Source organism: Crinia signifera, chromosome 19 (genome assembly GCF_055691185.1).
Source record: "Crinia signifera chromosome 19, ASM5569118v1, whole genome shotgun sequence".
In the NCBI taxonomy this organism is placed as follows: domain Eukaryota; kingdom Metazoa; phylum Chordata; class Amphibia; order Anura; family Myobatrachidae; genus Crinia; species Crinia signifera.
The window spans coordinates 102,768,349-102,795,065 of NC_139226.1; the positions used below are offsets into that span (position 1 = coordinate 102,768,349).

The window sequence follows — 26,717 nt, forward strand, 5'->3', positions numbered from 1 at the left end:
CTAATTTTACCCTCATTTGGCCCTTAGTGTCAAACTGGGGCAATGAAGGGCCCATCAGGAAAATGCGATGATCGGTGTCCCAGTTGCATGACCAATAAATTGGGTAGATGTAGTAATCTAATAAAAGGAAGTCCCCATCCCACAACATCATTCCATAATAACAATCTATACCTTTAATAGCCACAGCACATCCACATCCATGAACATTTCTTTATATAACAAATCAGGGTGGAGGAATGACTATGAAATTTACCAAAGGAAATTTGTAAAAAAAAAATAGGTGTATTTGTATCCAGAAATACACTTATTTTTGACATTTACTATCCCGAAAATACGGCAGTTCGTATTCGTATTGATAGCACATCAATATGAATACGAATTGCCGTATTTTCGGGATAGTAAATGTCAAAAATAAGTGTATTTCTGGATACAAATACACCAATGTTTTTTACAAATTTCCTTTAGTAAATTCCCCCCCCTGTCAGGATGGGGGTGTGGTCATGTCAGAATGGGGGTGTGGCCAGGTGCAGGTGCACTTGCTCATCCCTCCTACTCTGCCAATCAGTGATAAAAGCCAGTATACAGATAGGGCAGGCCTTATGCTTGCTGGCGAATCGCCAGCAGCATGCTGCTGGCGATCCGCCAGCAACACGGCGCGCCATCTGACTGAGACGCGCGTGCGTCCCCCACGCACGTGCGTCTCAGTATCCGGGCGGCCGGCGGGCGAGGCGGACGCAATACTGTCCGCCTCCCGCTCGAGGGGGGCTGGGGGGACCCGAGGAGGCTGTGGGGGGGTGCGGGCGCCCGGTGTGGGCACCGGGCGACCGTCGGAAGGGGACGGCAGCACCGTCGGAAGGGGACGCGCGCGCACCTCGTGCGCGCGCGTCCCCTTCCGACACACAGATGGCGCGGGAGCAGGGAATGGCGAATGGCGTCGCCATCGCCATCCCCTGCAAAGATGAGCCCGGTCCCATCTGTATGTCTCCCAGCTTTCCCATGGAACACACACGTATGCAGGTCAGATAGGTTAGGGCTAGCCTACCTGAAACGGGGTATGTTTTATAGTTACGGAAACAAAAAAAAAATCTATATCTTTAGACTTCCCACAATTAGCATTCAGGGCAGTGCACAAAGGCATAGTATAAAACAACACATACATGTATTAAGAATGATTAACTTTATTTTACAGAAATTGCATAGAATTGTAGTTTTTTCATCAAAAATATCCCTAAGGTTCTTTCATACACAGCTTTTTATGGACTCCTGGAAAAGATAGAATTTTACAGTAAGGGCCACATTTACTAAAGTTTGATTTAAGAAAGTCTGATAGTTTCCTTTGATTTTACCAGAAATATCTCAGTCCGATTGTCCTGTAGGACAATTCCCCAAACTGCTGTTTTCTTGTCATAGTACTGGCACATGTGAATGATGGGGGTGATTCAGTTTGGCTCACAAACACATTTGGTTTGCTAATGGACAAAACCATGCTGCACTGCAGGTGAGGCAGATGTAACGGATTCGGCATGAAAAGCCGGCGGTCGGAATCCCGGCGTTCAAAATCCCGACGCCGGAATCCCAAACGCCGAAATCCCGACAAAGGGGGGACGTGGATCGTGTCGTGGACACCCATGGGGGAGAAAGTGTCGGGATTTCGGCGTTCGGGATTCCGGCGTCGGGATTTTGAACGCCGGGATCCCGACCGCCGGGATTTAAACTGCATCCCGATGTAACATGTGCAAAGAGAGTTAGATTCGGACGAGTTATTGTGTTTCTGTGCAGGGTAAATACTGGATGATTTCTTTTTACACTGCAATATAGATATCAGTTTGAAGCACACACCCCACCCAAATCTAACTCTCTCTGCACATGTACCATCAGCCCCACCTGCAGTGCACATGGTTTTCTCCATTAGCAAACCAAATGCGCATTGCGAGCCAACCTGAATCAACGCCCGATATGTTGCAGCAAATAGGAAAACGGTTGCGTCTTCTTCTCAAACCATTACTTAGTAAATGTAACCCTTTTTCTTGTTACATTACGACAAAGCTCTATATGTACATGACTGAATGAGTATTTATATCCTGTGACGTCAACTTTTTTTTTTTTTTTTTTTTTTACGTCTGTGGCCAGGACGCGTGGGGCTCGACTTTCTCTACAAAAGATGAATACTGGCACAGCACTACCTTCAAAGACACACAAAAAGCCATGGTCAAAGATTCTCCATTGATTAACACATCAAAACCGTTTCCTGTTCATACATAGAGGAGACCCTTATTCTTACCGGTACTGAATTACCATTTCAAAATGTTCTTGTGTCACTACAGGCATGGTGGGTACTCAAATAAGAGAAGCCTCTAAGCGTATTGAACTTCTAGAAAGGAAGACAATGAACCTTCAATATCCAAGAAGAAAAGGGAACATTAAACATAGTCCAATACTAGTTTTGATAAAAAACCATTCGTTTTATGGTATCAGGATTTTTTTAATGCCAACACACAAATCCATCGTGGGAGATGTTCTTTTTATATTGTGGATATTCCACTAATAGAATTTTATTCTAGCTGTAAAAAGTTTTAATTTTACAATTGTATGATCTCTAAAAAACAAAAATAAAATAAAATGAACAGTACTGGAGGTTTAGTTTTGTCCATAATTGCAGAGTTCCCCTACTCCGGCTCACTGCTATTTGTAGTCTTCTCCCATAAACTCTCCTCGCTTTGTGCTGGGGACCCCACAGGCGGGCGTACTCGGAGACCCTGGAAGCGGCGACACTCCGGACATACTCGGATGTGTGTACATTCTCTTGCTACCAGAGCTGCTTCTTGTGCCAGTCTCTGTGCCAATGGGTCAGGGCCAGTGCCCGCACACAGTTTACCATTGCTGAGAATGCTGCTATTGCGTCCTCTCTTATCGTCCAGAATAACAGATCTTGCACGTGTGATACCCCCACGCTTCCGGCGCGGCAGTAAACTGTCCTTGCAGAGAATAATGTTGCTTAATTCTGTCACCATTTCTTTGCAAACAGAAACCTAGAAAATAATCAGAGAAAACAAATGAATGAAACAAATCTGGAGTCAGAAAAAATAGTTTCTAGAACAATCACATCCAGGGCAGCCAAAGGGGGGGGGGGCTGCAGGGACTGCAGTCTCGGGCCCAGTCAGAAAGGGGACCCTGGACTGGAGCTTATAAAATATAATTTGTCAGAAACAGAGAACACGTTTCCCTTGAAGCAATGTGGAGGTTGATTAGTGTGACCAGGGCTGCAGAGACAGGTCTCACCAGGCATTCCAGTTGTCCAAGAAAGGGAAGGGGGCTCTGCCTATTTTGTCAGTCTCGATCCCCACCATTTATAATGGTGGCCCTGATAACATCTATTTATCCTATCTTCTGCATTATTAGAAACCCTCGTGAAAGGTTTTCTGGGTGGAACATTTTGCCACTTTGCGCCTCCTTAGGAACCCAACTTCAAAAAAAGCCCTGCTTAGTGGGTGGTTGCAGCAGGTGCACAGGGAGAGTTCACCAACTGACATTATCCAGAGTACAATGGTGATGCACTGTGATTGGCTTTCAGACGTTTTGCCACATAACTCCGAAATGAAGCAACCGATTACAGCGCCAATTTACATCTGTGAACCAGCAGCTACAAATGAAAGAGCATCACTGTGTCCTGCTTAATGAACTGCATTGCAGAAATAAGACACTAAAAAAGTTGTCCGTCTGCCATTAATATATAGATAATAATAATTGAAATGTCCCCCCTTTTTCCCACTCAGCCAATGGAGTTTCAAGGTACTTATGTATTATCTGGGCTGCCGATTTTTTGATTGTATGCCTTAACTTAAGGCATACAATCAGATGCGATGCGATGCGATGCGATGACCCGATTTTTCCATAGGATTCAATGTTAAAATAGACTGAGTCCATTTTAACATGGAATTTAATGGGAAAAAGGGGTCCTTTTCATACCTCTACTATCCAAGTGGGCATGGAGTTGGATATAAACCTGTGGCGAGCGTAGCGAGCCACCGAGCCCGAAGCGTTGCGAGCGAAGTGTTGCGAGCGAAGCGAGCCCCGCGAGGGGACGGTATTCTGTGTCCCCTCGCGGGGCTCGCTACGCTCGCCACGCTTCGGGCTCGGTGGATCGCTACGCTCGCCACAGGTTTATATCCAACTCCATGCCCACTTGGATAGTAGGGGTATGAAAAGGACCCCTTTTCCCATTGAATTCCATGTTAAAATGGACTCAGTCCATTTTGACATTGAATCCTATGGAAAAATCGGGTCCATCGCATCGCATCGCATGCGATATGGTTCAAAATCGGCAGCCCAGTTAGTACATAAGTACCAGTTTCAATTTAGTAATGTTCCTCACAATAACTGTAGGGAAAAAGAGTGACCATAACTGTGAGTATGAGAAAATCATTAAAATGTAGCAATAGTTTACTTAATTTTATAGATAGATTTATAGAACCCCATATTCTAGTGGCAGATCCAGAGGTGGGGCTGCAGCACAGTAAAAATTATTCAAATAGGGGATCAACGCGAGTACTGGCATTTGATGTTGGTGGCAGTTGTTGGTGTGGATCCCCTATTTGAATTTTGGACTGTGCTGCAGCCCCCTCTGCAACTGCCACTGCCATATACTGTATATCTTTCTTATTTCCCGACACAATCCTTTCAGGGTTTACATGTAAAGCTGTATAGTATCCCACAAAGCATCGTCTATTTCCTGCATTGCCCACAAGAAACTGCACATAGCCATGAGGCTTTATAAAGAGTCATCTTACTGTACCTCAGACTCCTCAGAATTCCGGAGAGTCCACAGGAACTCCAGCATAGCCATGAAACTAGCCACGATTAAGCCACAGATTAGCACAATAAAGATGCCGCCGATGTTTTCCATTCCCAGACCTCAGAAAGAGAGAGAAAATGAGATTATATCAACGTTGCACTTCACCGTACTTATCCCAAGCTATTCAGACATGAACTGATATAATATTCCATCTGCAGTCGCGTGCTTATTTCTTTTAACTTTAAGCTCATAATTATTTTGCAATAAATGATGTCATTGGAACTACTCTATGGACCTTATTCTGGTTGACTCGCAAGGCTGCTAATTTTGCAGCCTTGCAAGTCCACCAAAAGCTGTCCGCTGCCCATGCTTATTTCCTGCCTCCAGTGCCAGATTAAGCCTCCAGGGGGCCTGGGGCACTTTAGACAGGGGGCCCCCCTTGCGGCCACTCATTACTGGCCGCAAACTGCATGGGAGAATATTACACTTCAGGGGGGGAGATCTCTCTCTGTCTCTCTCTGTCTCTCTCTGTGTCTCTCTCTCTGTCTCTCTCTCTGTCTCTCTCTCTGTCTCTCTCTCTGTCTCTCTCTCTGTCTCTCTCTCTGTCTCTCTCTCTGTCTCTCTCTCTGTCTCTCTCTCTGTCTCTCTCTCTGTCTCTCTCTCTGTCTCTCTCTCTGTCTCTATATATATATATAGATATATAGATATATAGAAGTAGTATTGCGGCTTGGCACTCCAACTCAATGTGGCAAATTCCTAGGTGCCCTCAGGATACGATAGGTAGCCAGGAAGTAGCAAAGTACACACAGACAGCGGCACTCAGTGGGTTTTCAAAAAGATGTATTCAAATATTGTCCAATGTTTTGGGGACTAGCCCCTTTGTCAAGGTGCAGGAAACAACACCTTGACAAAGGGGCTAGTCCCCGAAACGTTGGACAATATTTGAATACATATTTTTGAAAACCCACTGAGTGCCGCTGTCTGTGTGTACTTTGCTACTTCCTGGCTATATATTTATATATATATATTTATATATATATATATATATATATATATATATATATATATATATATATATATATATATATATATATATATATATATATATATATATATATATATATATCACATGAAAAGCCTGTATGTCCCTCTGCACCTTACTCTGTAGGACTGTAGGAGACCTCACAGTCCCAGTGCTGCCTATGATTAAAAACCCTCCCATGACTAGGCTGCTGCTGCTGTCCTCCATGGACCTGAGAAGCATGTAATGAGCTCCACCAATCAGAGCTCAGCACAACCCTCTCAGCCTTTGGCCTGTTGTGCAAAGTGTCATGGGAATTAGTCAACTCCCAGTAATGTACTGCACACTTGTGCAGTCAGTGTGTCTTGGCTCCCGATGCTCAGCTCCATTAACATTGGCAGATAGGTGAAGCTGCAGCACTACCCCACTCCCATGCACAAAACTTTATGCTATTTTTTTTTAAATACTGTACATGCCAACCACAGGGGGCCCCTAGCTAGAGGGGGTCCCAGGGGTACTGACCCCTTTTGCCCCTGCTTTAATCCGGCCCTGCCTGCCTCATTTGAGCTTATAGTCTAAACTCCATAACACACAGAGGCAAAATCTATCCATACACATCGGCACTGTCACAGATGCAGAAGCTATCCACACACACCGGCGCGGTCACAGAGGCAGAAGCTATCCACACACACCGGCACTGTCACATCCACGCACACGGCACTGTCACAGATGCAGAAACCATCCACGCACACCGGCACTGTCACAGATGCAGAAACCATCCACGCACACCGGCACGGTCACAGATGCAGAAACCATCCACGCACACCGGCACTGTCACAGATGCAGAAACCATCCACGCACACCGGCACTGTCACAGATGCAGAAACCATCCACGCACACCGGCACTGTCACAGATGCAGAAACCATCCACGCACACCGGCACTGTCACAGATGCAGAAACCATCCACGCACACCGGCACTGTCACAGATGCAGAAGCTATCCACGCACACCGGCATTTTCACAGATGCAGAAACCATCCACGCACACCGGCACTGTCACAGATGCAGAAACCATCCATGCTCACTAGCCCTGTCACAAATGCAGAAGCCAACCATGCACACAGGCACTGTCACAAATGCAGAAGCTATCCACACACACCTGCACTGTCACAGATGCAGAAGTCATCCATGTACACCGGTACTGTCACAGATGCAGAAACCATCCACGCACACCGGCACTGTCACAGATGCAGAAACCATCCACGCACACCTGCACTGTCACAGATGTAGAAGCCATCCACGCACACCTGCACTGTCACAGATGCAGAAGTCATCCATGTACACCGGTACTGTCACAGATGCAGAAGCTATCCACGTACACCTGCACTGTCACAGATGCAGAAGCCATCCATGTGCACCGGCACTGTCAACGATGCAGAAACCATCCACGCACACCGGCACTGTCACAGATGCAGAATACATACACACTCCGGCGCCATCACAGATGCAGTTGTCATACAAACACACGTACACATACACACACCTACATTGGCACAGATGCAGTAGCCATACACACACTGACACTGTCTCAGTCTGAATGCTCCAGTCATCCTCCTCTAAGTAATGTAGTTTACTGTCACCTGCTGTGGTGACTTAAGGCCCATACACACTGGGCAACTTTGAGCTGAAAGTCCCTCAAAACAGCATGTTTGAGCGGCTTTCAGCTCAAAGCCACCCAGTGTGTATGCCCCTCCGATGAGCAGCAGCGCGCGCTCCCGAATCATCGCCGGGAAAGCCGTTCGTCTGCTGGTTATACCAGCAGATGAGCGGCTTTGAGGACGGCTTTGCATAGCGCTGCGCTATTCAAAGCCATCCTAAACCCCCCCCCCACCACCACCGGCGCAGGGCAGGGGGAAAGCTGCTCAGTGTGTATGCACTGAGCAGCTTTCCCCCAGCGATGTAAATGTTCATCACTGTCCATACACGCTGGGCATAATCACCTAGTGTGTATGGACCTTTAGTCGCCACAGTCCACAGATCTCACCATCCATGACATAGCCGTGTCTGTGCTTCTACTATTTCACCAAGATGACATTAAAGAAATACATATAAATAAAGAAATGAAATTCCTGGCAGCCTACACACTGTACATGCTGAATGCATCCTGTTTTGGCCAAGTCAGTTCAAATCTATTTTCTCCACTTTATATACTGTATTTATTATAATAAGGCTACACGTTGGTCCTTATTCTGATTGAGTCAGACGGCTGCGTGTTCGGTCGGATGGCCGATGTATTGTGTTTGCACGTGTGCAGAGGCGTTTCTGCGCATGTGCGTACGCCGGGCACGTCCGAATACGGCGTGAATTCCGTCCAGAAAAGGATCGTATGGAACCATCCGAGCAGGGGGTGGAGAGGGGCGTGAAGGGCTGTTTTGGCCCATTACCATATGCGTACGCCCCGCGTTTCATGGGCGTTCCCATGAAAACGCTGGGTGTACGTATGGTGACGCACATGTGGGGCGAAAAGCTGACATAACCGGATGCCAGCTGTCCGCCCATATCCCTGCTTTCGCACTGAGAAATGTCCGAGTGGTCTGAAGCACTCAGAGCTGTCTGACCGCTTGGTCCATCATTCGAAAGTCAGCGACCATTGGAGGATGGGGGAGGTTTCCACAGATGGGAGAGCTTTTCACATAAAACATCCACTCGGTGTCTTACCGCATTCGGACGTTGTGAGCGATCCGTACGGTAGGCGGGGCTAAGAACACTCGGTGGCCATCCGAAAATACGCATCCGTCCGAGTCAACTAGAACAGTGGCGGAGATACTGTAAGGCAGCCCCCGCTGCTGCTTGGGGGAGCGGGGGCTGCGTGGGCGCTGTGTGCCACTGCCGGACAAGTGAGTGTGACAGACAGTGAGTCTGTCACACTACACTATAGAGATGCGGACGGCTGCTGCTTATTGTGCACGGCCGCCTCCCGCGCTTGTCGGCGCGGGCGCGGCCATGACAGGGTATCCACCTGTGTCTCCCCTTCAGTGCGCACTGTACTACTGTGTACCAGGGGTGGATTTGTGCCACCAGGGGATGGAGCCTGCTGCTACCAGAAGGAGAAGGTGGGCGGAGCTGCTGCTACTCTGCTGACGGAGGATGAATCTGCGGGGTGCTGCCTGCTGGGGACATAATTGCTGCTGGATGCCAGAGCTGCGAAGAGGGGAAGAAGCTGCCGGATGGAGGAGTGGAAGCCTTTGCCGGGTGCTGGAGGTATGAGTTGAGGCTAAGCCAGCTCTGCTGCCAGGAGCATTTTTTTCTGGATCCGCCCCTGCCCAGTACTGCACTGCTGCAACAGCCGCCGCTTTTCCCCCCTCCCCATGTCACCACTGCCACCATGTCCCCCTTTCCATCGACACAGTAACTGCTGCAGCCCCCAACACATTACCCTTGCTCTCATAAATAAATAATATATACAGCTGTGTCTGCCCCTGGCTCTCTCACCCTCCCTTTGCTTTGTCCCCCTTATTGCCTTGCTGTGCTTACAGTACTGATCCTGCAAACACTGTCCCTACTACCCTCAGCCTACTTTTTTGTGTGGAGTTTGTATGTTATCCCTTTTGACAGAGTTAATAAAGGGGTGTTTGGGCTTGAAATGTAAGTCGATTGCTGCACATGTTTTAATTCAGGCATTTGTATAGATCTGCTGAGTGCTTTACTACTTCTTGCTGTGTTTGAGTGTGTGTGTTTGTATATATATATATATATATATATATATATATATATAATATATATGCTATGTGGGGGGGGGGCACAAACTTTTAGCAGGGGGGAGCAAATTTTATAGTTACGCCGCTGAACTAGAATAAGGGCCATTGTGACACAGCGTGTGAGAAGCGACACTTACCTTTCGCTCTGTGGTCTTCCTCTTTGGGACATTTCCCCCCATCCCACCATTTTCGCTTCAGGTCCTCCAGGCAGTTGTTCTCCTGCAGCTGCAGGATTGCCAGATCAAACTCATCCCGGAACGGTGAGCCTGCAGCAAGGATATTACCCAAGTTATAGGTGGCAAATGTTTCATTTATGGGCATAGAAAACAATGGCTGCACCGCGTTTCTCCATTATTGAGACATAACGTCGACAGGGCTGGAAGGTCGACACAAGCATTAGGTTGAAAATGGGAGGGTCGACAGTCAAAAGGTCGACATGGGTTTTTCACATTTTTTTGTCCCGAATATCATCATGGACAACGTGCCACGTCTCCTTCCATGGCTTTCTGCGCTCGGCACACTATTGTATTCTCCTGCCACACCATGGTGAGTGGTAGGGCATGAAATAACCCGTCGGCACAAGTTGGCTTGTGTCAACCTTCCAACCCTGTTGACCTATTTCAGGCATATTGAGGCATTTTATATATTTTTACACAGACTCTGTTATGTTTTAGGCAACCTGTGGATCTATAGAAGGAATCACGCAGCAAGTTTGAAAATGTGACAGTTAGTAATGACTAGATCTGTGCACCAGCTAGGGGATCTGTGGAATGTGACAGTAATGACTACAGCTGTGCACCAGCTAGGTGGTCTGGGAGAAATGTGACAGTTAGTAATGACTACATCTGTGCACCAACTAGGTGATTTGGGAAACGTGGACCGTTGGTAGATCTCGATGACCAAGTAGAAGTATTGTAGGAACCACTGGCGCTCTCCAAGCTCACATTTAATTAAAAATGATTTATTGGTTAAAAAATAATGGTGATAGTAATAAAACAATGTTGAATAAAGATGAGTAAGTCAGGGGTATCTCTTACCCAAGCCTGATGGTGGAGCCACAGGTGGAATAGTGCAGAGTGCCTCCGGATGCACCCTGCTAGGCTCCAGAAGATTGAGGCTGAGAAGGTTCCTGGTCCAATTCAAACTGCAGTAACTGACGTGTCTTGAGCTTAAAGGCTCTTCGTCAAGGCTATATGATTGCCTTGACATTTAGCCCTGAGGAAGAGCCTTTAAGCTTGAAACGTGTCAGTTACTGCAGTTTGAATTGGACCAGGAACCTTCTCAGCCTCAATCTTTTGTATCCTAGCAGGGTGCACCCAGAGGCACTTTGCACAATTCCACCTGTGGCTCCACCATCAGGCATGGGTAAGGGATTCCCCTGACTTATTCAACTTTATTCAACATTGTTTTAATATTATCACCATTATTTTTTAACCAATAAATTGTTGGTAATTAAATGTGAGCTTGGAGAGCGCCTGTAGTTCCTACAATACTTCTTTTTGCCACTAATTTTCTTTTGGTGTGAGGAACACCAAGTAGGATACCGGGGCGGCTCAACCAAGTGGAGCGCTAAAGGGAAGGTGTCACAAAATACCTAACCAGATCTTGATGGCCAGTTTGGCCACCCCTGCTGTAAGAGGTGATATAATGGTTAGCCAACAATGGTAGATGGTTTTAACAACAATGATGGAGCTCCAAAGGTTCAACTTCCACAATAGCACAGAGTCCACAAATGTTTTGTTTTTTTTCTCCTTGTCATTGGGACATGGAGCCTAGCTCTGCCTCCTGATCTGACCAATGAAACTCCACCCCTGCCTCTTATTGGCCAGTGTTGATGAGCATTGGTAGGTGAAAACATTGATAGTTACCCTGATGATGGTGTCTTAACTGCATGGATAACCACCAATGGTATAATTGATGGTGACCTTGAACGGTTGACCTGCTGATGACCATCCACAGAGTGTGGGGCTGGGCTATAATGTCACATTTAAGTACCACACTCACTCCATCTAGTATAGTATAGAAAAGTATTATATTACTGCCTCTATCTTAAATGGCTCCCTTCCATGTCTTTGAGTTAGATCTGCTAATAAGTATTTTAATAGACATTAACATTTAATTCTAGCACAGGCACACAGTTAACATAAGTGTATGCAGTCCTCACAAAGCAAACACTATACCTACGTATCTGCAGTCCTTATAGACATGGAATCTGAACAAGCAGAGGCATTCTTCTGAGCTACCAGGATACATACATAGAATGGTTCTTGATCCAACATCCTTATTTAAAGTAAATGTTCAGAGATAGGAATTGGAAGGTGCTATACAGTATATAGCTTTAGGGACTAATTCAGCTAGCCCTACAGTCTGCTGAAAATCCGGGGGGGGGGGGGGGGGGAAGGCACATCGGCGATGTTTGCGAATCTGCACATGCAGGAACTGCGAAGTGCACCCTCGTAAACTGCAGTCACATTGCAAAAAATGCGATTGCACTCTAAGGGCCATGGAGGAAAGGGAACTGGCAACTCTGTGTTACATTGGTCCAGACAATGCAGGCGTGTCTGGAACTTTTGCAGGGCAGGCCGTGTTGGCTTCGTGACACCCCACTCAGCTGCAGAAAGATGGCCGTCATGCAACTGGCTTTGCAGCTAAGGGGCTACTCTTGTCATGGAGAGCGATTCGCATGTTAGCGATTCATTTGCAAAACTTTGTATTGATGGGAAGGACCTGGCATGTGGAGAGACCTTGCCCATTGCTGCCCCCCCCCCCCCATACCGCCGAGGAGAGTTGTAGTTTTGCGAGTCCTCCCAAAATTACAACTTAAGCTGAATCAGGTCCACTCCACTCCACTGTTTGCTGCATTTTGTAAAAGGCAGACTATGGGGTAAATGTAATAGCTGGTGAATTGCAGGTATTTGAGAGATTCCAGCAAGTCTGGCAAAGTTTTAAAGGGGCAAACACTTGAAAGGCAAAACTATTTGAAGGGTTTTTTTGGGGTCGTAAATGCCAAAGTGCCATGTTTCTGGAGACATACCTTTTGTGCCATGTTTTTTGGAGACCTGCCTGTGTGCTATGCTTCTGGAGACCTGCCTGTGTGCTATGTTCTGGAGACCTGCCTGTGTGCCATGTTTCTGGAGACCTGCTTGTGTGCCATGTTTCTGGATACCTGCCTGTGTGCCATGTTTCTGAAGACCTGCTTGTGTGCCATGTTTCTGGAGACCTACCGTTGTGCCATGTTTCTGCAGGCCTGCTTTTGTGCCATGTTTTTTGGAGACCTGCCTGTGTGCTATGCTTCTGGAGACCTGCCTGTGTGCTATGTTCTGGAGACCTGCCTGTGTGCCATGTTTGTGGAGACCTGCTTTTGTGCCATGTTTGTGGAGACCTGCTTGTGTGCCATGTTTCTGGAGGGATTCAGTACTGAATCCCGGCGGTTGGGATCCCGGCGTTCAGAATCCCGACGCCGGAATCCCGACAGCCAAAATCCCGACAAGGGGGGGACATGGATCGCCCCCCCTTGCGGGTTCGCTGCGCTCGCCACGCAGCAGGCCCGGTGCCTTGCTACGCTCGGCACACTAATTTATTCTCCCTCCAGGGGTGTCGTGGACACCCACGGAGGGAGAAAGTGTCGGGATTTCGGCGGTCGGGATTCCGGTGTCGGGATTCTGAACGCCGGGATCCCGACCGCCGGGATTTTAACTGCATCCCTTCTGGAGACCTGCCTATGTGCCATGTTTCAGGTGACCTGCTTTTGTGTTATGTTTCTGGAGTCCTGCTTTTGTGCCATGCATCTGAAGACCTGCTTGTGTGCCATGTTTCTGGAGACCTGCTTTTGTGTCATGTTTCTGGAGACCTGCTTGTGTGCCATGTTTCTGGAGACCTGCCTGTGTGCCATATTTCAGACCAGCAGACCTACAAACTCATTACGGTATACCTATTTTGTGTAAAACACTTAGCACCTTAGGCTTTATGTTACATATATATTTTTGACATATTTCTTTGAGTGTATGGAATACCCCAGCAAAGTTCCATCTGTGGCTTTGCCAGGTGCACAGAAAAGAGTCCACAAATCTTGCACACTTCTCTTTGTAAAGTCTAAGGACTGTTGTGGTGGAGATCCCAACAATCTGTGTTTTCTGAGATACCCCGACCTCTCTAACACCAAAAACCTTCCACAGTCAGGGGTAAGAGGTGATGTTGCCCAACCAATCAGATTCTGTTTATCATTTTCTAGGATGCTATAGAGAAATCATAGACAGAATCTGATTGGTTGCTATGGGCAACATAACCCTTTTTTATTTTTAGAATCTTCAATAAATGTACACCTTTAAGAAACTATATAATATTCTATGTTCTAACCACATTTATGGAGTTTGCTCTAAACAACAATGGTACCTCATTTGCACCAAGGGCCTTATTCTGGTTGGTGCGGTGCTGTCCGCGTGCAGTCGGACGGCCGATGTTTGGTGTTTGCGCATGTGCAGAGGCGTATCTGCGCATGTGCGAACGCAGCGCACGTCCGAATGCGGCGTGAATTCTGTACAGAAACCGATTGGTTGGAACACTCCGAACAGGGGGTGGAGATGGGCGTGAAGGGCTGTTTGGGCTCATTACCATATGCATACACCCCGCGTTTCATGGGTGTTCCCATGAAAACGCTTGGCGTACATATGGTAATTCAGCCGTGACGCCCGTGTGGGGGGCGGACATATGACATAGCCGGTTGCCAGATGCCCGCCCATATCCCTGCTTTTGCATGGAGAAATGCCCGAGTGGTCTGGAGCACTCGGTGCTGCCTGACCACTCGGTCCTGCATTCGATGGTTGGCGACCATCGAATGATGGGGGAGGTTCCCAGAGATGGAGGAGGTGTTCACATGAAAAATCCACTCGTGGTCCGTTTGGTCGGCGTCTTACCGCATTCGGACGGTATGAGCGCTCCGTACGGAAGAACGCTCGGTTCCTGTTCAAAAATACGCATTCGACCGAATCAACCAGAATAAGGCCCCAAGTTACTGCCCCACATGATTGGCTGATTATATTTTACCAATATTGTGGCCAATGACTTGCGGTGGATATGGTTAAGCCCACATATATAGTATTAAGTCACGTATGTAGCACATACCTATAGGCATGCCAATGCCATATCCCTTTGTGTCTAGCAGTCCTCCAACCTGAGTGAGATTGCAGTTGCGTTGGCGATAGTACTCGTTCATGGTGGACTCCAGCAGAAAGGCGTAGTTTGAGTTCAGCACTCTGGCGATTCCTTCCTCCGTGCTCTTGACAAACACGCTGGGCTGTTTGGAGTGCATGTAATTCCACATCCGCTGGTAGGTCTGGTAGCGGGAATTCTAATAATTAAAGACAGAAAACCTCTTGGATTAGTTCTCCTGTGCCTTCTAGAGCAGTGATAGATAACCTTGGCACTCCAGCTGCTGCTGAACTACAGTTTTGCTATTTGGCCATGCTAAAAATTATGTAGGGCATGCTGGGATGTGTAGTTCAACAACAGCTGAAGTGTCAAGGTTAGCCATCACTGTTCTAGAGGCTTAACTCTTTGGGGAAATGGTGGTTATATGGGTAACAATCATAGTACTGCTGATTATGAAGATAAAGTTTATATCAAAAATTGTTATTTGTGGCTAGAAATAGCTGTGCACACAACATACATGTCAGGACACACACACATGTCAGGACACACAACATGCACACGCCAGAACATATACTCACAAGTACAAAAAATGTCAAGAGTTGATTGGTCGGTACTTAAGAGGTTATTTTGGTTGACTCGCAACGCTGCAAATTTCGAAGCCTTGCGAGTCCCCCAGACGCCACATGCATGGCCGCCTCGCACACTGCGATCCCGGGCCCCACACAGCTGCGAATGGATGCGACCATCTAATGATTTCTCCAGCGCTCGCAGATCTGGGACACCTCTGTAGTGTCTCAGATCTGTAAGCACCCTGTGCGGACGGGCAGCTGACATCAGCTGCCGGCCCCCTCGCACCTGCGTCATTGGGGAATTACCATGAGAACGCCCAGCATTTTTATGGGAACGACTATGAAACACTGGGTGTTCCCATGGGCCAATCCACCGGCCCGCGGCCCCTGCCTGCACTGTTGTATGCGAGCACCCAGCAAATAATCTATTCATTGTGGCGGCTCGCACACAGCGGCTGCATATGCGCATAACTCACCGAAAAATCAGTCCCCCCCGTGGAAACGCGCAGGGGGACCGATTAAAACAGATTCACCCACCTTAGAGTGGTATTCAATAAGGTTCAATAATGCTGCAGCCACTAATTATCCCCCTATTCAATTATCTCTCACAATAAAAACCCTGCTTTTTGTGTGAAAATAACAGGCTTGCCTACCCTCCCGGAATGGCCGGGAGCCTCACGAAAATTGGGTTCTTCTCCCGGCCCCCCCCGGGAAGGTGGGCAAGTCTCCCTTTCTTTCTGGTGATAGCCCCTGCTCCCCCCTTACCCGCTAGTTTAATTACCGTAAATTGCGGGTCCAAGGTGAGGGGGTGGGGCTTAAATGCCACGATTGCGGCATTTCGTGTCATTTGAGCCCGCCACCTCTCCACTGCCCGCGAATCACGACGTTTTCAAGCATGGGTGGGCAGGGCCAAATGATGTCAGCCTTGCCCCCACCCCCCTGACATGTTGCCTCTCAGGGCTTCTCCCGGAGAGGTGAAATCTAAAGTAGGCAAGTATGGAAAATACATATGTCCAAAGGGCAACATACCTATGTACTTTTGCAACACTTATTATGGAAAACGGGGTACTTATTGCAGATTGGATTCGCATGCCTTGCTGCAATAAATTACCAATGTTAATTGAAGCCAGAATCTCTCTCCACTTTATTACTCATATTCACGGCTTAGTACAACTGTCCCTAATACTCCTTTTCATTTGCCGCTAAGCTAAAATCTAGGTTTATTAGTCTAGTGGAGAACTTTATTAAGTGAATACAGCTTCTATACAAGTGCCCCACTGCTAGGGTTAATCTAAATGGGTGGACTTCACCAGCATTTAGACCAGGGGTGGGGAACCTTTTTTCTTCCAAGGGCCATTTGGATATTTTTAAAATCCTTCGGGGGGCCATATAAAAATTATCAATATATTCATGCGGGCATTATACACACGGGCAGCGGCATATACATGTGGGCATTATACACACGGGCAGCGGTATATACATGTGGGCGTTATACACACGGGCAGCAGCGTATACATGTGGGCGTTATACACACGGGCAGCGGTATATACATGTGGGCGTTATACACACGGGCAGCAGCGTATACATGTGGGCATTATACACACGGGCAGCGGTATATGCATGTGGGCAATATACACACGGGCAGCGGTATATGCATGTGGGCATTATACATACGGGCAGCGGTATATACATGTGGGCATTATACATACGGGCACGGTATATACATGTGGGCATTATACATTCAGGCAGCGGCATATACATGTGGGCATTATACATTCAGGCAGCGGCATTTTCATGTGGGCATTATACACGCGGGCAGCGGTATATACATGTGGGCATTATACATATGGGCAGCGGTATATACATGTGGGCATTATACATACGGGCAGCGGTATATACATGTGGGCATTATACATACAGGCAGCGACATATACATGTGGGCATCATACACACGGGCAGCGGCATTTTCATGTGGACATTATACACACTGGCAGCGGCGTATACATGTGGACATTATACACACGGGCAGCGGTATATACATGTGGGCATTATACATACGGGCAGCGGTATATACATGTGGGCATTATACATACGGGCAGCGGTATATACATGTGGGCATTATACATACGGGCAGCGGCGCATACATGTGGGCATTATATACATGCGGACATATGCATAACAGTTCTGCCCACCACTGCAGAGACACCACGGTGGGCTAATTAATGTACAGCAGTGTGAGGGTGATATGGATGACTGACAGATACAGGGGATGTAATTTATTCATAAAAAGTGGCAGTGTGGAGGAAGGGGGGTGTCACCCACAAAAAGGTTTATGTGATTATGTCGGAAAATCAGACATAATCACATAATCCTGTTTGGGGGAGACACCCCCCCCCCCTTCCTCCACACTGTCACTTTTTATGAATAAATGACAACCCCTGGATCTGTCAGTCACTGGGGAAGGGAGGTCGGCATGAGTGAGGCTGGGTGGTTGGCAGCTAGGGAAAGTGATGAGCCAGGAGCAGCATTTACCTTTTTTTTTTTTTTACAGTAATTACTGTAGGTCCGGCTGCACAGGGTAATGCGGCTGCTGCTGCTGTGGCTGATGGACTCCGTCCTCTCGCAATGCTCCCGCCCATGCAGTGCATGATGGGCGCATCACAGCACTCGCGAGAGGATGGAAGTCCCTACAGCCCGCAGTGATTGGCGGGCACGTCACCACTACAGCCCGCAGTGATTGGCCAGCGCGTCTCCACAGCTCTCCCCCTTATCTGGCCGGGCGATCAGGCGGCGCATCACCGCTTCTGTTTGACAGGAGGGAGGGTAAGCGGGCATGTGTGCGGGCGGGCAGCCGGGCCGGACAAACTGGCTGCGGGGGCCGTATCCGGCCCGCGGGCCGGAGGTTCCCCACCCCTGATTTAGACTATCTAGAGGCACTAGGCAGGGGTGCCCCCTCTCCCCCCTTTTGTTTGCACTTGCATTAGAACCCCTTGCCTGTAGACTGAGAGCCCAAACTGAAATTCGTGGGCTGCGCGTTGCCCGGGGTACAGATGTGGTTTCACAATACGCTGATGACGTTTTAATTTATCTCTTTGACTATAGGATCTCACTCCCAATGGTCATAAAATCAATATACAATTTTGGAAAGCTCTCCAGCTTGAAAATAAACTGGAATAAATCACACATCTTGTACCTCGGCAACGCGTCGCCCCAGACATTACCCCCCCCCCCGGTTCCTCTAGTTTGGACAACCAAGTTCAAATATCTGGGGATACAAGTAACCCGAAATTCAGAGGACTTTATCCAGCATAACATCCTCCCAATGATGTGTAAACTAGAGACCAAATTTAAATCACGGGGTAAACTTCCATTGTCAGATACGAGTAGGATCAACTTAATTAAAATGGTGGTGCTCCCGCAGCTACTGTATCTGATCCAACAATCACCAATCCCCCTCCCAAAAAATCTTTTTAGGAAATTCAATAGTACTCTTTCGTCCTTCATCTGGCATAATACCAGACCGAAGGTTCAATTGAATACACTTATGTTGGATAGGGGGGCAGGTGGACTGGGGCTTCCAGACTTTCGAGCATATTATCTGTCTGCCCAGTTAGCCTTATTACGCCCGTGGATCGAGGCGACAGAGGACAGCGATACTGCTTTTGCATTGGTCACAGTAACATCTTCACGTAGTCACCCTATTGGTAGAATATTACAATCGAATATATTGGCATCGGACCCTCCGCTAGTTAAGCAAGCCATAAAAATCTGTCAGGAAGCCAATATAAGGATGAATATACAGTCCCTTGACCCAATGCACCCAATTGATGAACCTATGACCTTTAAAGAGTCAAGTATGACTCAAGTGAAGGAAGCATGGAATAGATATTCCATAACAACTCTAGGTCAAATATATCTTCCCGGACGTATTAAAACCTTTGCCGAATTAAAGGCCGAATTTGGACTTCCCAAATCATACCTATATCGGTATCTACAGCTGAAAACAGCACTAACGGGGAGAACTACGATCAAGGCTTCTGACATGGAGGCCGGCAGAGTCTGTCTCTCGTATAAGTCAACATATAGATCCAGGAGTTTTTGGGAAAAAAAGTTCTTATGTCTTTTATATAATTCCTGCGGAATCCCATCCATTCCCGGGGCTTTGCCCCCAGGGATGTCCATTATTGCTAGTTCTACCTCTGTAAGTGCTATTGGGGCATCTAGCATCTTTCTTGATTCGCTTGATAGTGTGGGATGCGCTATTTCTCTAAGATATGTACGTGTTTCAGTGGGGGAATGGCCCTGTTGTGTTGTATAGAGTTCTTTAAAGAACTGCCTGAACCTTTCGGCTATTTTAGGTGTTTGTGTGATTAATCCGCCCGCCGTATCCTCGATCTCTGTGATAATACTCCTTGATCGCTCTGCTTTTGCCAATCCGGCTAAGTAGCTCCCAGGCCTGTCCCCTTCTACATATCTGGTATGCCCTGCAAATAGCTCTCTGTACATTGTCTTATCCCTTAGACACCTACACCAGTCCTCTTGGGCTTTCACCCATGCTTCCTTGTCTGCCTGAGTTTTCCCCTGGAGATATTGTTGTTCTAATGCCACGCAAGTTAGCTCTAAATGTTGTTCTTCTTTTTTATGTTTTTTTTTTAATCTTGCTATCTCTTTTATAAACAGGCCTCTAAGATTGGCCTTGAATGTGTCCCAGATGATCTCTACCGGCGCTGACCCCTGATTAACTTCAAAAAAATTTTGCCACTGGGGTTCTGCTGTATCCCCCACTTTAAAGTGAATCAACCAATTTGCATTTAACTTCCAGGGGTTGAAACCCCTCTCCTCTCCTAGGTCCACACTGATCTCAAGTGGGGAGTGATCAGAAATGCCTCTCGTCAGGTATTTCACGCTCTGTATTCGGGGCATCCAGTCCCGTGTGACGAGGGCCAGATCGATCCTTGAAAATGATGAATGAGAACTAGAGAAACAGGAGAACTTCTGTTCCCCTGGATGTCTTGTCCTCCATGCATCCAGTAGTTCCATTTCATTAATCAAGTTTGGGAAACCCTTACACCCAGTACCACCAGTTCTATTTATCATACCCTTCCTATCTAGTGCTGGGTCAAGTGTGTTGTTGAAATCCCCCATTATTACTACTGGTAAACCGGGAGATAAAGCCATAAATTCAGCGGCTTTTTTCAGGACCTCGTAATTAAAGGGGGGCGGTATGTATACTGATATAATCAAAAATTCCAGCGGGCCTAATTTACATAAGGATCCAAGAAAGGTTGGGTCGTATCGACCTATTTCACTCTTGACAAACGATGTTAAGATTTACAGAAAAACAGCACTAGCGGCGCGATTTCAGGGTGGCCCCCCTCGGCTAGCAGAATCCCCTTTTAAAATAATAATAAGAGCAGGTGGGGTTAAAAAATTGATTAGCAGAATCTACAAGTGCATTAATCGGGATAAAGGATTAACAAGTATGGAGGAAGTAAGGAATAAGTGGATCATTGATATCGGTCCAATTGAGGAGGAAGATTGGAGCTTTGTGGTCTCAAATATTACATGCGCCACGAATGCATTGAGGGTGCAACAGGTCCAATATTTCATCTTACACAGAGCCTATATGTCAACAACCCGTATGGTGGGTTCGGGGTGGGTGGTAGGGGGGATTCAGGAATTTTTTTATGCTTTCTTCTTTTCTTCCTTTCTTTTTCTCTGTCAAAAGTGTCTGAATTGTAAATAGAATGCTCTGATTAATTATTTATGTGATCCCTTAATTAAGACAATTATATGTTCAAACCTGTAAAGAATAATAAAATGTTAATAAAGATTATATATTAAAAAAAATAATAATCTAGGTTTATTGCCGTGATGATAACCTAGGAGCGGCTTAGTGGAAGAGGGTTAACCTGGGTCCAGTGACCTGGGAATCTCACCCAGCTAGCTTGCAGGATTGGTTCCATGAAGGACCCAGGTTACAGTGAAGTGTAAATGTGTATGTGTACCCATTTACTACATAGGGAGAGCCGGTGCTAGGAGATGATCTCATTTAAGTTTAAAAGTTTTTTTTGTAAAAGGGTTATTGCATTCCCGGAGAGAGAAACATGTTATCACAAGACACATTTGCAGTAAATCAGTTATGCAATGCAAGGTCCAGCTCATAATCAGAACACTTTTATTGGGTTACAAGTGTACTCACACACAGCACTGTGGGCGGCGGCGGGCGGCGGTCTCACCCATGGAAATGCCTAGAGTTTCATAACAATGCTGGGCGTTCCCTTGGAAATTTGTTGACGATGCGGGTGCGGGGCAGCGGCTGACAGCTGCCCACCCACTTTCCCCACAGGGCACCCGCAGACCCAAGACATCACAGAGGTGCCTTAGGTCTGCGAGCGCTGGATAAATCATTTGATTGTCGGCGACCATTGAAGGACTTCCTCGCTGCACGGAAGCTGCAAATGGATGTTTATGAACATCATCCTCATGTCTGCGGGGGATCGTGGCATGCAAAGGGGGTGGTGGGGGATGGGGCGGGAGGCTGTACAGGCATCATTTGGAGCCTTGCGAGTCATGCAGAATAATGTCCATAGTCAATATAAATAGATTTTCAATTAAACACAATACATTTTGAAAACGAGATTGCCATAAACAGAGCTGATTACGCTGATAAATTAATCTAGACTTGCACTGATTACCAAAGGTGATGTAATAATTATTCAAATTAATTATCCAAGAATCCAGTAAATAATGAAATACATGAATAGTAAGTAGATACAGGTGGAGTCAGTGGCGTAACTATCGTCCCGCAGCCCCCGCGGTGGCGGGGAGGCGCTGAGGGTATGTGGGCGCTGGGGGGGGGGGCTGCGGGACGATAGTTACTCACTGTTTGCCTTCTGCCGCGGCGCCGGTGGTTTTATTTGCAGTGCACCGGGTACCAGCTCTCCCGAGTCCCGGCAGCCGCAGCGCTGTTCTAATACAAAAAGGTGACACTTGGAAAATGGCTGCCCCCATACCGCAGACAGTTTTTCGTCTGCAGTATAAGGGCAGCCATTTTCCAAGTGTCACTTTTTCATTAGCAGCAGTAACGGGAGAGCCGCCCGGGACCCGGCGCAGACGGATGCGGCCACGCCGGCCAGAGGTAACACACACACACATACACACAAACACGTCACACATACATACAAACACACACACACAGAAACACAACCCCCCTCCCCCGCCGTACCCCAGCTCCGCTCCGTTTTTTTTTTTACCTCATTGTCGGCAGGGGGGCGCAGAAAATCTAGTTACGCCGCTGGGTGGAGTATCCCTTATCCGAAATGATCGGGACCATGAGTATTTTGTGTTTTTTTCCGGATTTTGGAATATTTATTTTCCTTCATACTTACCTGGTCCCCTGGAGGTGCCCCGATGGTCCCTTGACATCCACGATGTCCCCCCGGAGTCCACAGCAGCCTTCAGGATCCTCTTCAGCAGCATCTCCGGTCCCGGGGGTGCATTGACGTCACTGGCGAGCCTGTGCACTCGCACAATACACCCCTGGGACCGGAGATGCTGCTGAAGAGGATCCTGAAGGATGAGTTTATCTGTTTTGTTGTTGTCTATGTCGACATGGACACCGTATAACTGTGCCATGTCCCCGTGCACGGCGAGTGCGCTGCGCTCGGCACACTGTTCATTTCCCACTGGGATGGCAAAGTATGACTTTTCGACATTGCAAATATCAACATTTTGATTGTGTCAACATTTTGACCACGTCAGCATAATGCATGTCGGCATTTTTATAGAAGCTGAACAATCATTTTACACCACAATTACTTTGGGGAGTTTCAGAGATAGACATATTTCTTGTAATAAGAAGTTAATTTAATATCAGGGCCTACCACTGCAGGTGTGCTGCTGTCACTGCTGCATAGAAGCCTGCTGCCTACAGAGCCATCCAGTGCATCCTTAAATGTGCCGGAGGCTCAGCTTCCTTGGCCAAGCAACAACCAAGCCACCTCTTCATGACATCACATGTACAGGGGGTGGAGCTGTCCCAGAGCACGTTATCACCCTGCTGCTGCTTTGAGAATATGCTATGTTTTTGTCATACTATATTTACCTTTTTGAAGGTTTCCTTTCTGATACCACTTTTAACCAAAATTCCAAGTCGGGTCCCAACTGCTCTGTGGTCCTGGGTTTTTCCCAGGTAGACACCGTTCCTACTGAAGGAAAAACCTGGGAAAGCTGAGCAGCGAGCAGGGACCAGGTGGACCGGGGGGCATCTGCGGACATGCGTCAGGAACCGGCAGGCAGTGGCAGCCAGCAGGCAGAGGTGGGCACTTGTGGGCAGCTGGGATCGGCTGGCAGCAGGGATTGGCGGCCAGTAGGGATCGACGGGGACCTGTGGTTAGGCAGCGATGGACAATGGGGAACGGCTTTGGTGGCCAGCAGGGACTGGCGGGGACTGACGGTGGGCAGCGAGCATTGGGGCCAGTGGGCATCGGCTGGCAGCAAGAGGGGGCTGCTGTTAAAGTCGAGTTGCATACACGCCATTTTACGATAGTATGGCCGCCATTTTGGTTCTCAGAGTTGCGCAAATAAAGTTTCCATACCCGAGTCTGTGTGACAAAGTGGACCAGAAGAGTAGCCATACTATTACACATAAATTCATAAGAACATACTGACACTAAATAAAATATAGTTAAAGGTTTAGAACGCCACACATAGCTTAGTTAGAATTGCATACATCTGTCTGTATAGTGTTTAGTACCGTTCCGTTTCTTATGCGCAGTATTCCGGTCATTGCGAATATTTCGCAATACACACGGCCCGATAGTTATGGACATAATCCATATTCCCAGGACAGTTTCTGTTGAAAAAGGTATAACAAAGGAATCCAGATGTAACCGGTTTCTACTGCTATTTACAACCCCTGACGACGAAACCAACAAACAAAGAACTCCAAAAGTTCACTCCCCTGCACCTATTCAAACCAGGTGCATCATTTTACCCCCAATCACAGAGAGCCTGACATACGACCCCCGACCAATAGGAATGGCCTTTGACCTCCCCCTTCTGACCCTATAAGATAGGTGACCCAGGGCGGCCTTGGTCACTTCGGCACATCTTCCTTTCCCTGACCTTCGACCGGGCTATAGTTCAACCCTGAACGATAGCGAGCTCCGACCGGACTGCGCTGCGCATATTTGATGGGACGGTAAACGGTTGCATTCACGGTACTTATTTTCATTGTATTGTTGGCTGATTGTATCCTGTATCTGTATTTTCTTCCCCTAGTAGAGCCTGTTTATTATACTCATTGTTAGACTTTTGTATCACTTGTTATATCTGTATTTTCTATTCCTGTAACCCCCTGTTGTCCGTTAGGGACTTAAATACATCTTTTTACGGAGTTCCTATCTCCTTACTTCCATACTGTGGTTGTGTCTGTTTATTCGCATAGCGATAAGGTATATTACGGACACTGTCCTTAAAGGTATATTCGCAGATTAGAGTCAGAGTACTGCGAAAGGATCTCTTAATATAGTACTGGTTCTTTGGTGTATAATACACAATAAAGGTACGCTACGCTGCACTACGTTTTGTACGCACGTAGCTAGGTATAAAGGGTACGCTGGTTATGGACATAATACGTAACCTACGCTTTTCACTTATTGTTTCTTTGGTCATATTTAATCGCCATTAACACTGCGCAATGGCTAGCCTCCCCTGCCTGGTCAAATATCTCAGGTAAGAACTGTTTCCACAGCTCGTTACCTGGGTTTTACCTGCTAAAAAACCCTGCTTGATTCCCTGGTAAAAATCCCAGGTCACTTTACCTGTGTCCACTGATAAAAATACTGGATAGGTGCGCATTCATGTGCAAAGCCCGGGAATTGTATGTCCTTGAAAAAGTGCTACTAAGCCTTAGATAGAATCATCGCTTCAGCTAAGAGCAGCTAAATGAATGATCTGTATTCCAAGAACTCCCCAGCTCCTTCTCATACCGTACCTTAAATATAACACATCTTTCATGGCTAATAAATTCCTCTCCTGGCCTCTTTGTGAGATTTTATCTTCATTGTGTTTGTCATTATTGTACAGTAGCTATTACACCTGCACGCACTGTCGCCTCTCAGGATCATCTCGATGTCTCCGAGTCAGTTGTTAACAGTCTATATGGGTTCCCCTATAGGATAATGGAAATAACTGCAGACACCTTGTTGGGCCATATAAAACATTAAAGAAAAATTGTGTAAACTTTAAAGTTATGTCCGGGAAAGTGATATATTATCCTCCCCCTGTGACTTTGGTCAGCAAATATTCTCTCCTTTGAAAAAAAAACATCCTTAGTACAAACGCAAGATCAGATATACCTTTTATCGAAATAAATAATCAATGAAAATATACAATTGCAGTACACATAGTAGAAAGGAATGAGTATAATTGGCAAAAATGCAAAGATATATATACAGGTTGAGTATCCCTTATCCAAAATGCTCGGGACCAGGAGGATTTTGGATAACGGATTATTCCGTATTTTGGAATATTTTAATATTTCAATGATGTATTTTGAAGTATCTTGCATTTATGCTGTATAAACACATAATATACACACAAATATATTTTATTACCACATAAAATACACACAAATATATTTTAATTGTTCAAAAAACAAGGTTTCAAAACGTGAACCAAAATGTGTGTACTATCTCAGCACTGAATTTGAATGCCAAGCAATCATTGTCTTGCACATATATAGTGCCAGTTACATATCATGTCCCCAGTGATGCTGTTACAAATGTCCCCAGTGAGTTTTTAGCAAAAAAAAATTTTTTTTTCACTTTCTGGAATGTCCGTATTTCGGAATAATTCGGATAACGGATATTCGGATACGGGATACTCAACCTGTATATATATATATACTTGTTTAAAACAGGTGATGGCAATCATACATTAAGAGGGAAGTCCAGAGACAGAGCGAAGTGTCCCTCCTGGAGAAGGTCATGTTGGGAGGTATGTGGTTGCAAATGGATGTTTTACATAAACATCCATGCGCAGGCTGCGGGGTTACACCCACATCATTCAATGGCGGCGACCATCGAATGATGTGGAACATGCACGCAGATCTAAGGTTCATCTGCGTTCACGTTCTGAGGGAAGTGGGCGGGCAGCTGAACACCCATGAAAAGCTAGGGGTTCCCATACACTGATGCACCGCTGACCCCTGCCCCCCCTGCCCAGCGGCTGCACACACCAAGCGCATGCACATGCGCAGAAATGCGAATGCACAGAAAACATTGGCCCCTTGCAAACACACGCGGCCGTGCAAATGGACCTGAATAAGTTCACACGGGTGTATAAATATTCATTTTGTCTTTAACAATGCGATTGCTTTGGTTACAGAAAAATATTAAGGTCAAAACAAATCACTATGGAAA

At 46.8% G+C, this 26,717-nt stretch overlaps 1 protein-coding gene across 4 annotated transcripts in view; it reads right to left on the reverse strand.

Annotated features, from left to right (window-relative positions):
* Positions 1-1,162: 1,162 nt before the first annotated feature.
* GRIK4 (glutamate ionotropic receptor kainate type subunit 4) overlaps positions 1,163-26,717 on the reverse strand; it is a 234,319-nt gene continuing 208,764 nt past the window's right edge. For all 4 annotated transcript variants that reach the window (XM_083163052.1, XM_083163053.1, XM_083163055.1 and 1 more), the window contains 4 exons: positions 14,693-14,918; positions 9,709-9,837; positions 4,793-4,911; positions 1,163-3,029 (listed from right to left, as the gene is read on the reverse strand). In XM_083163052.1, the coding sequence (XP_083019178.1) occupies positions 2,667-3,029; positions 4,793-4,911; positions 9,709-9,837; positions 14,693-14,918 (837 nt within the window). In that variant the 3' untranslated portion in view covers positions 1,163-2,666. The remainder of the gene's footprint in view (positions 3,030-4,792; positions 4,912-9,708; positions 9,838-14,692; positions 14,919-26,717) is intronic.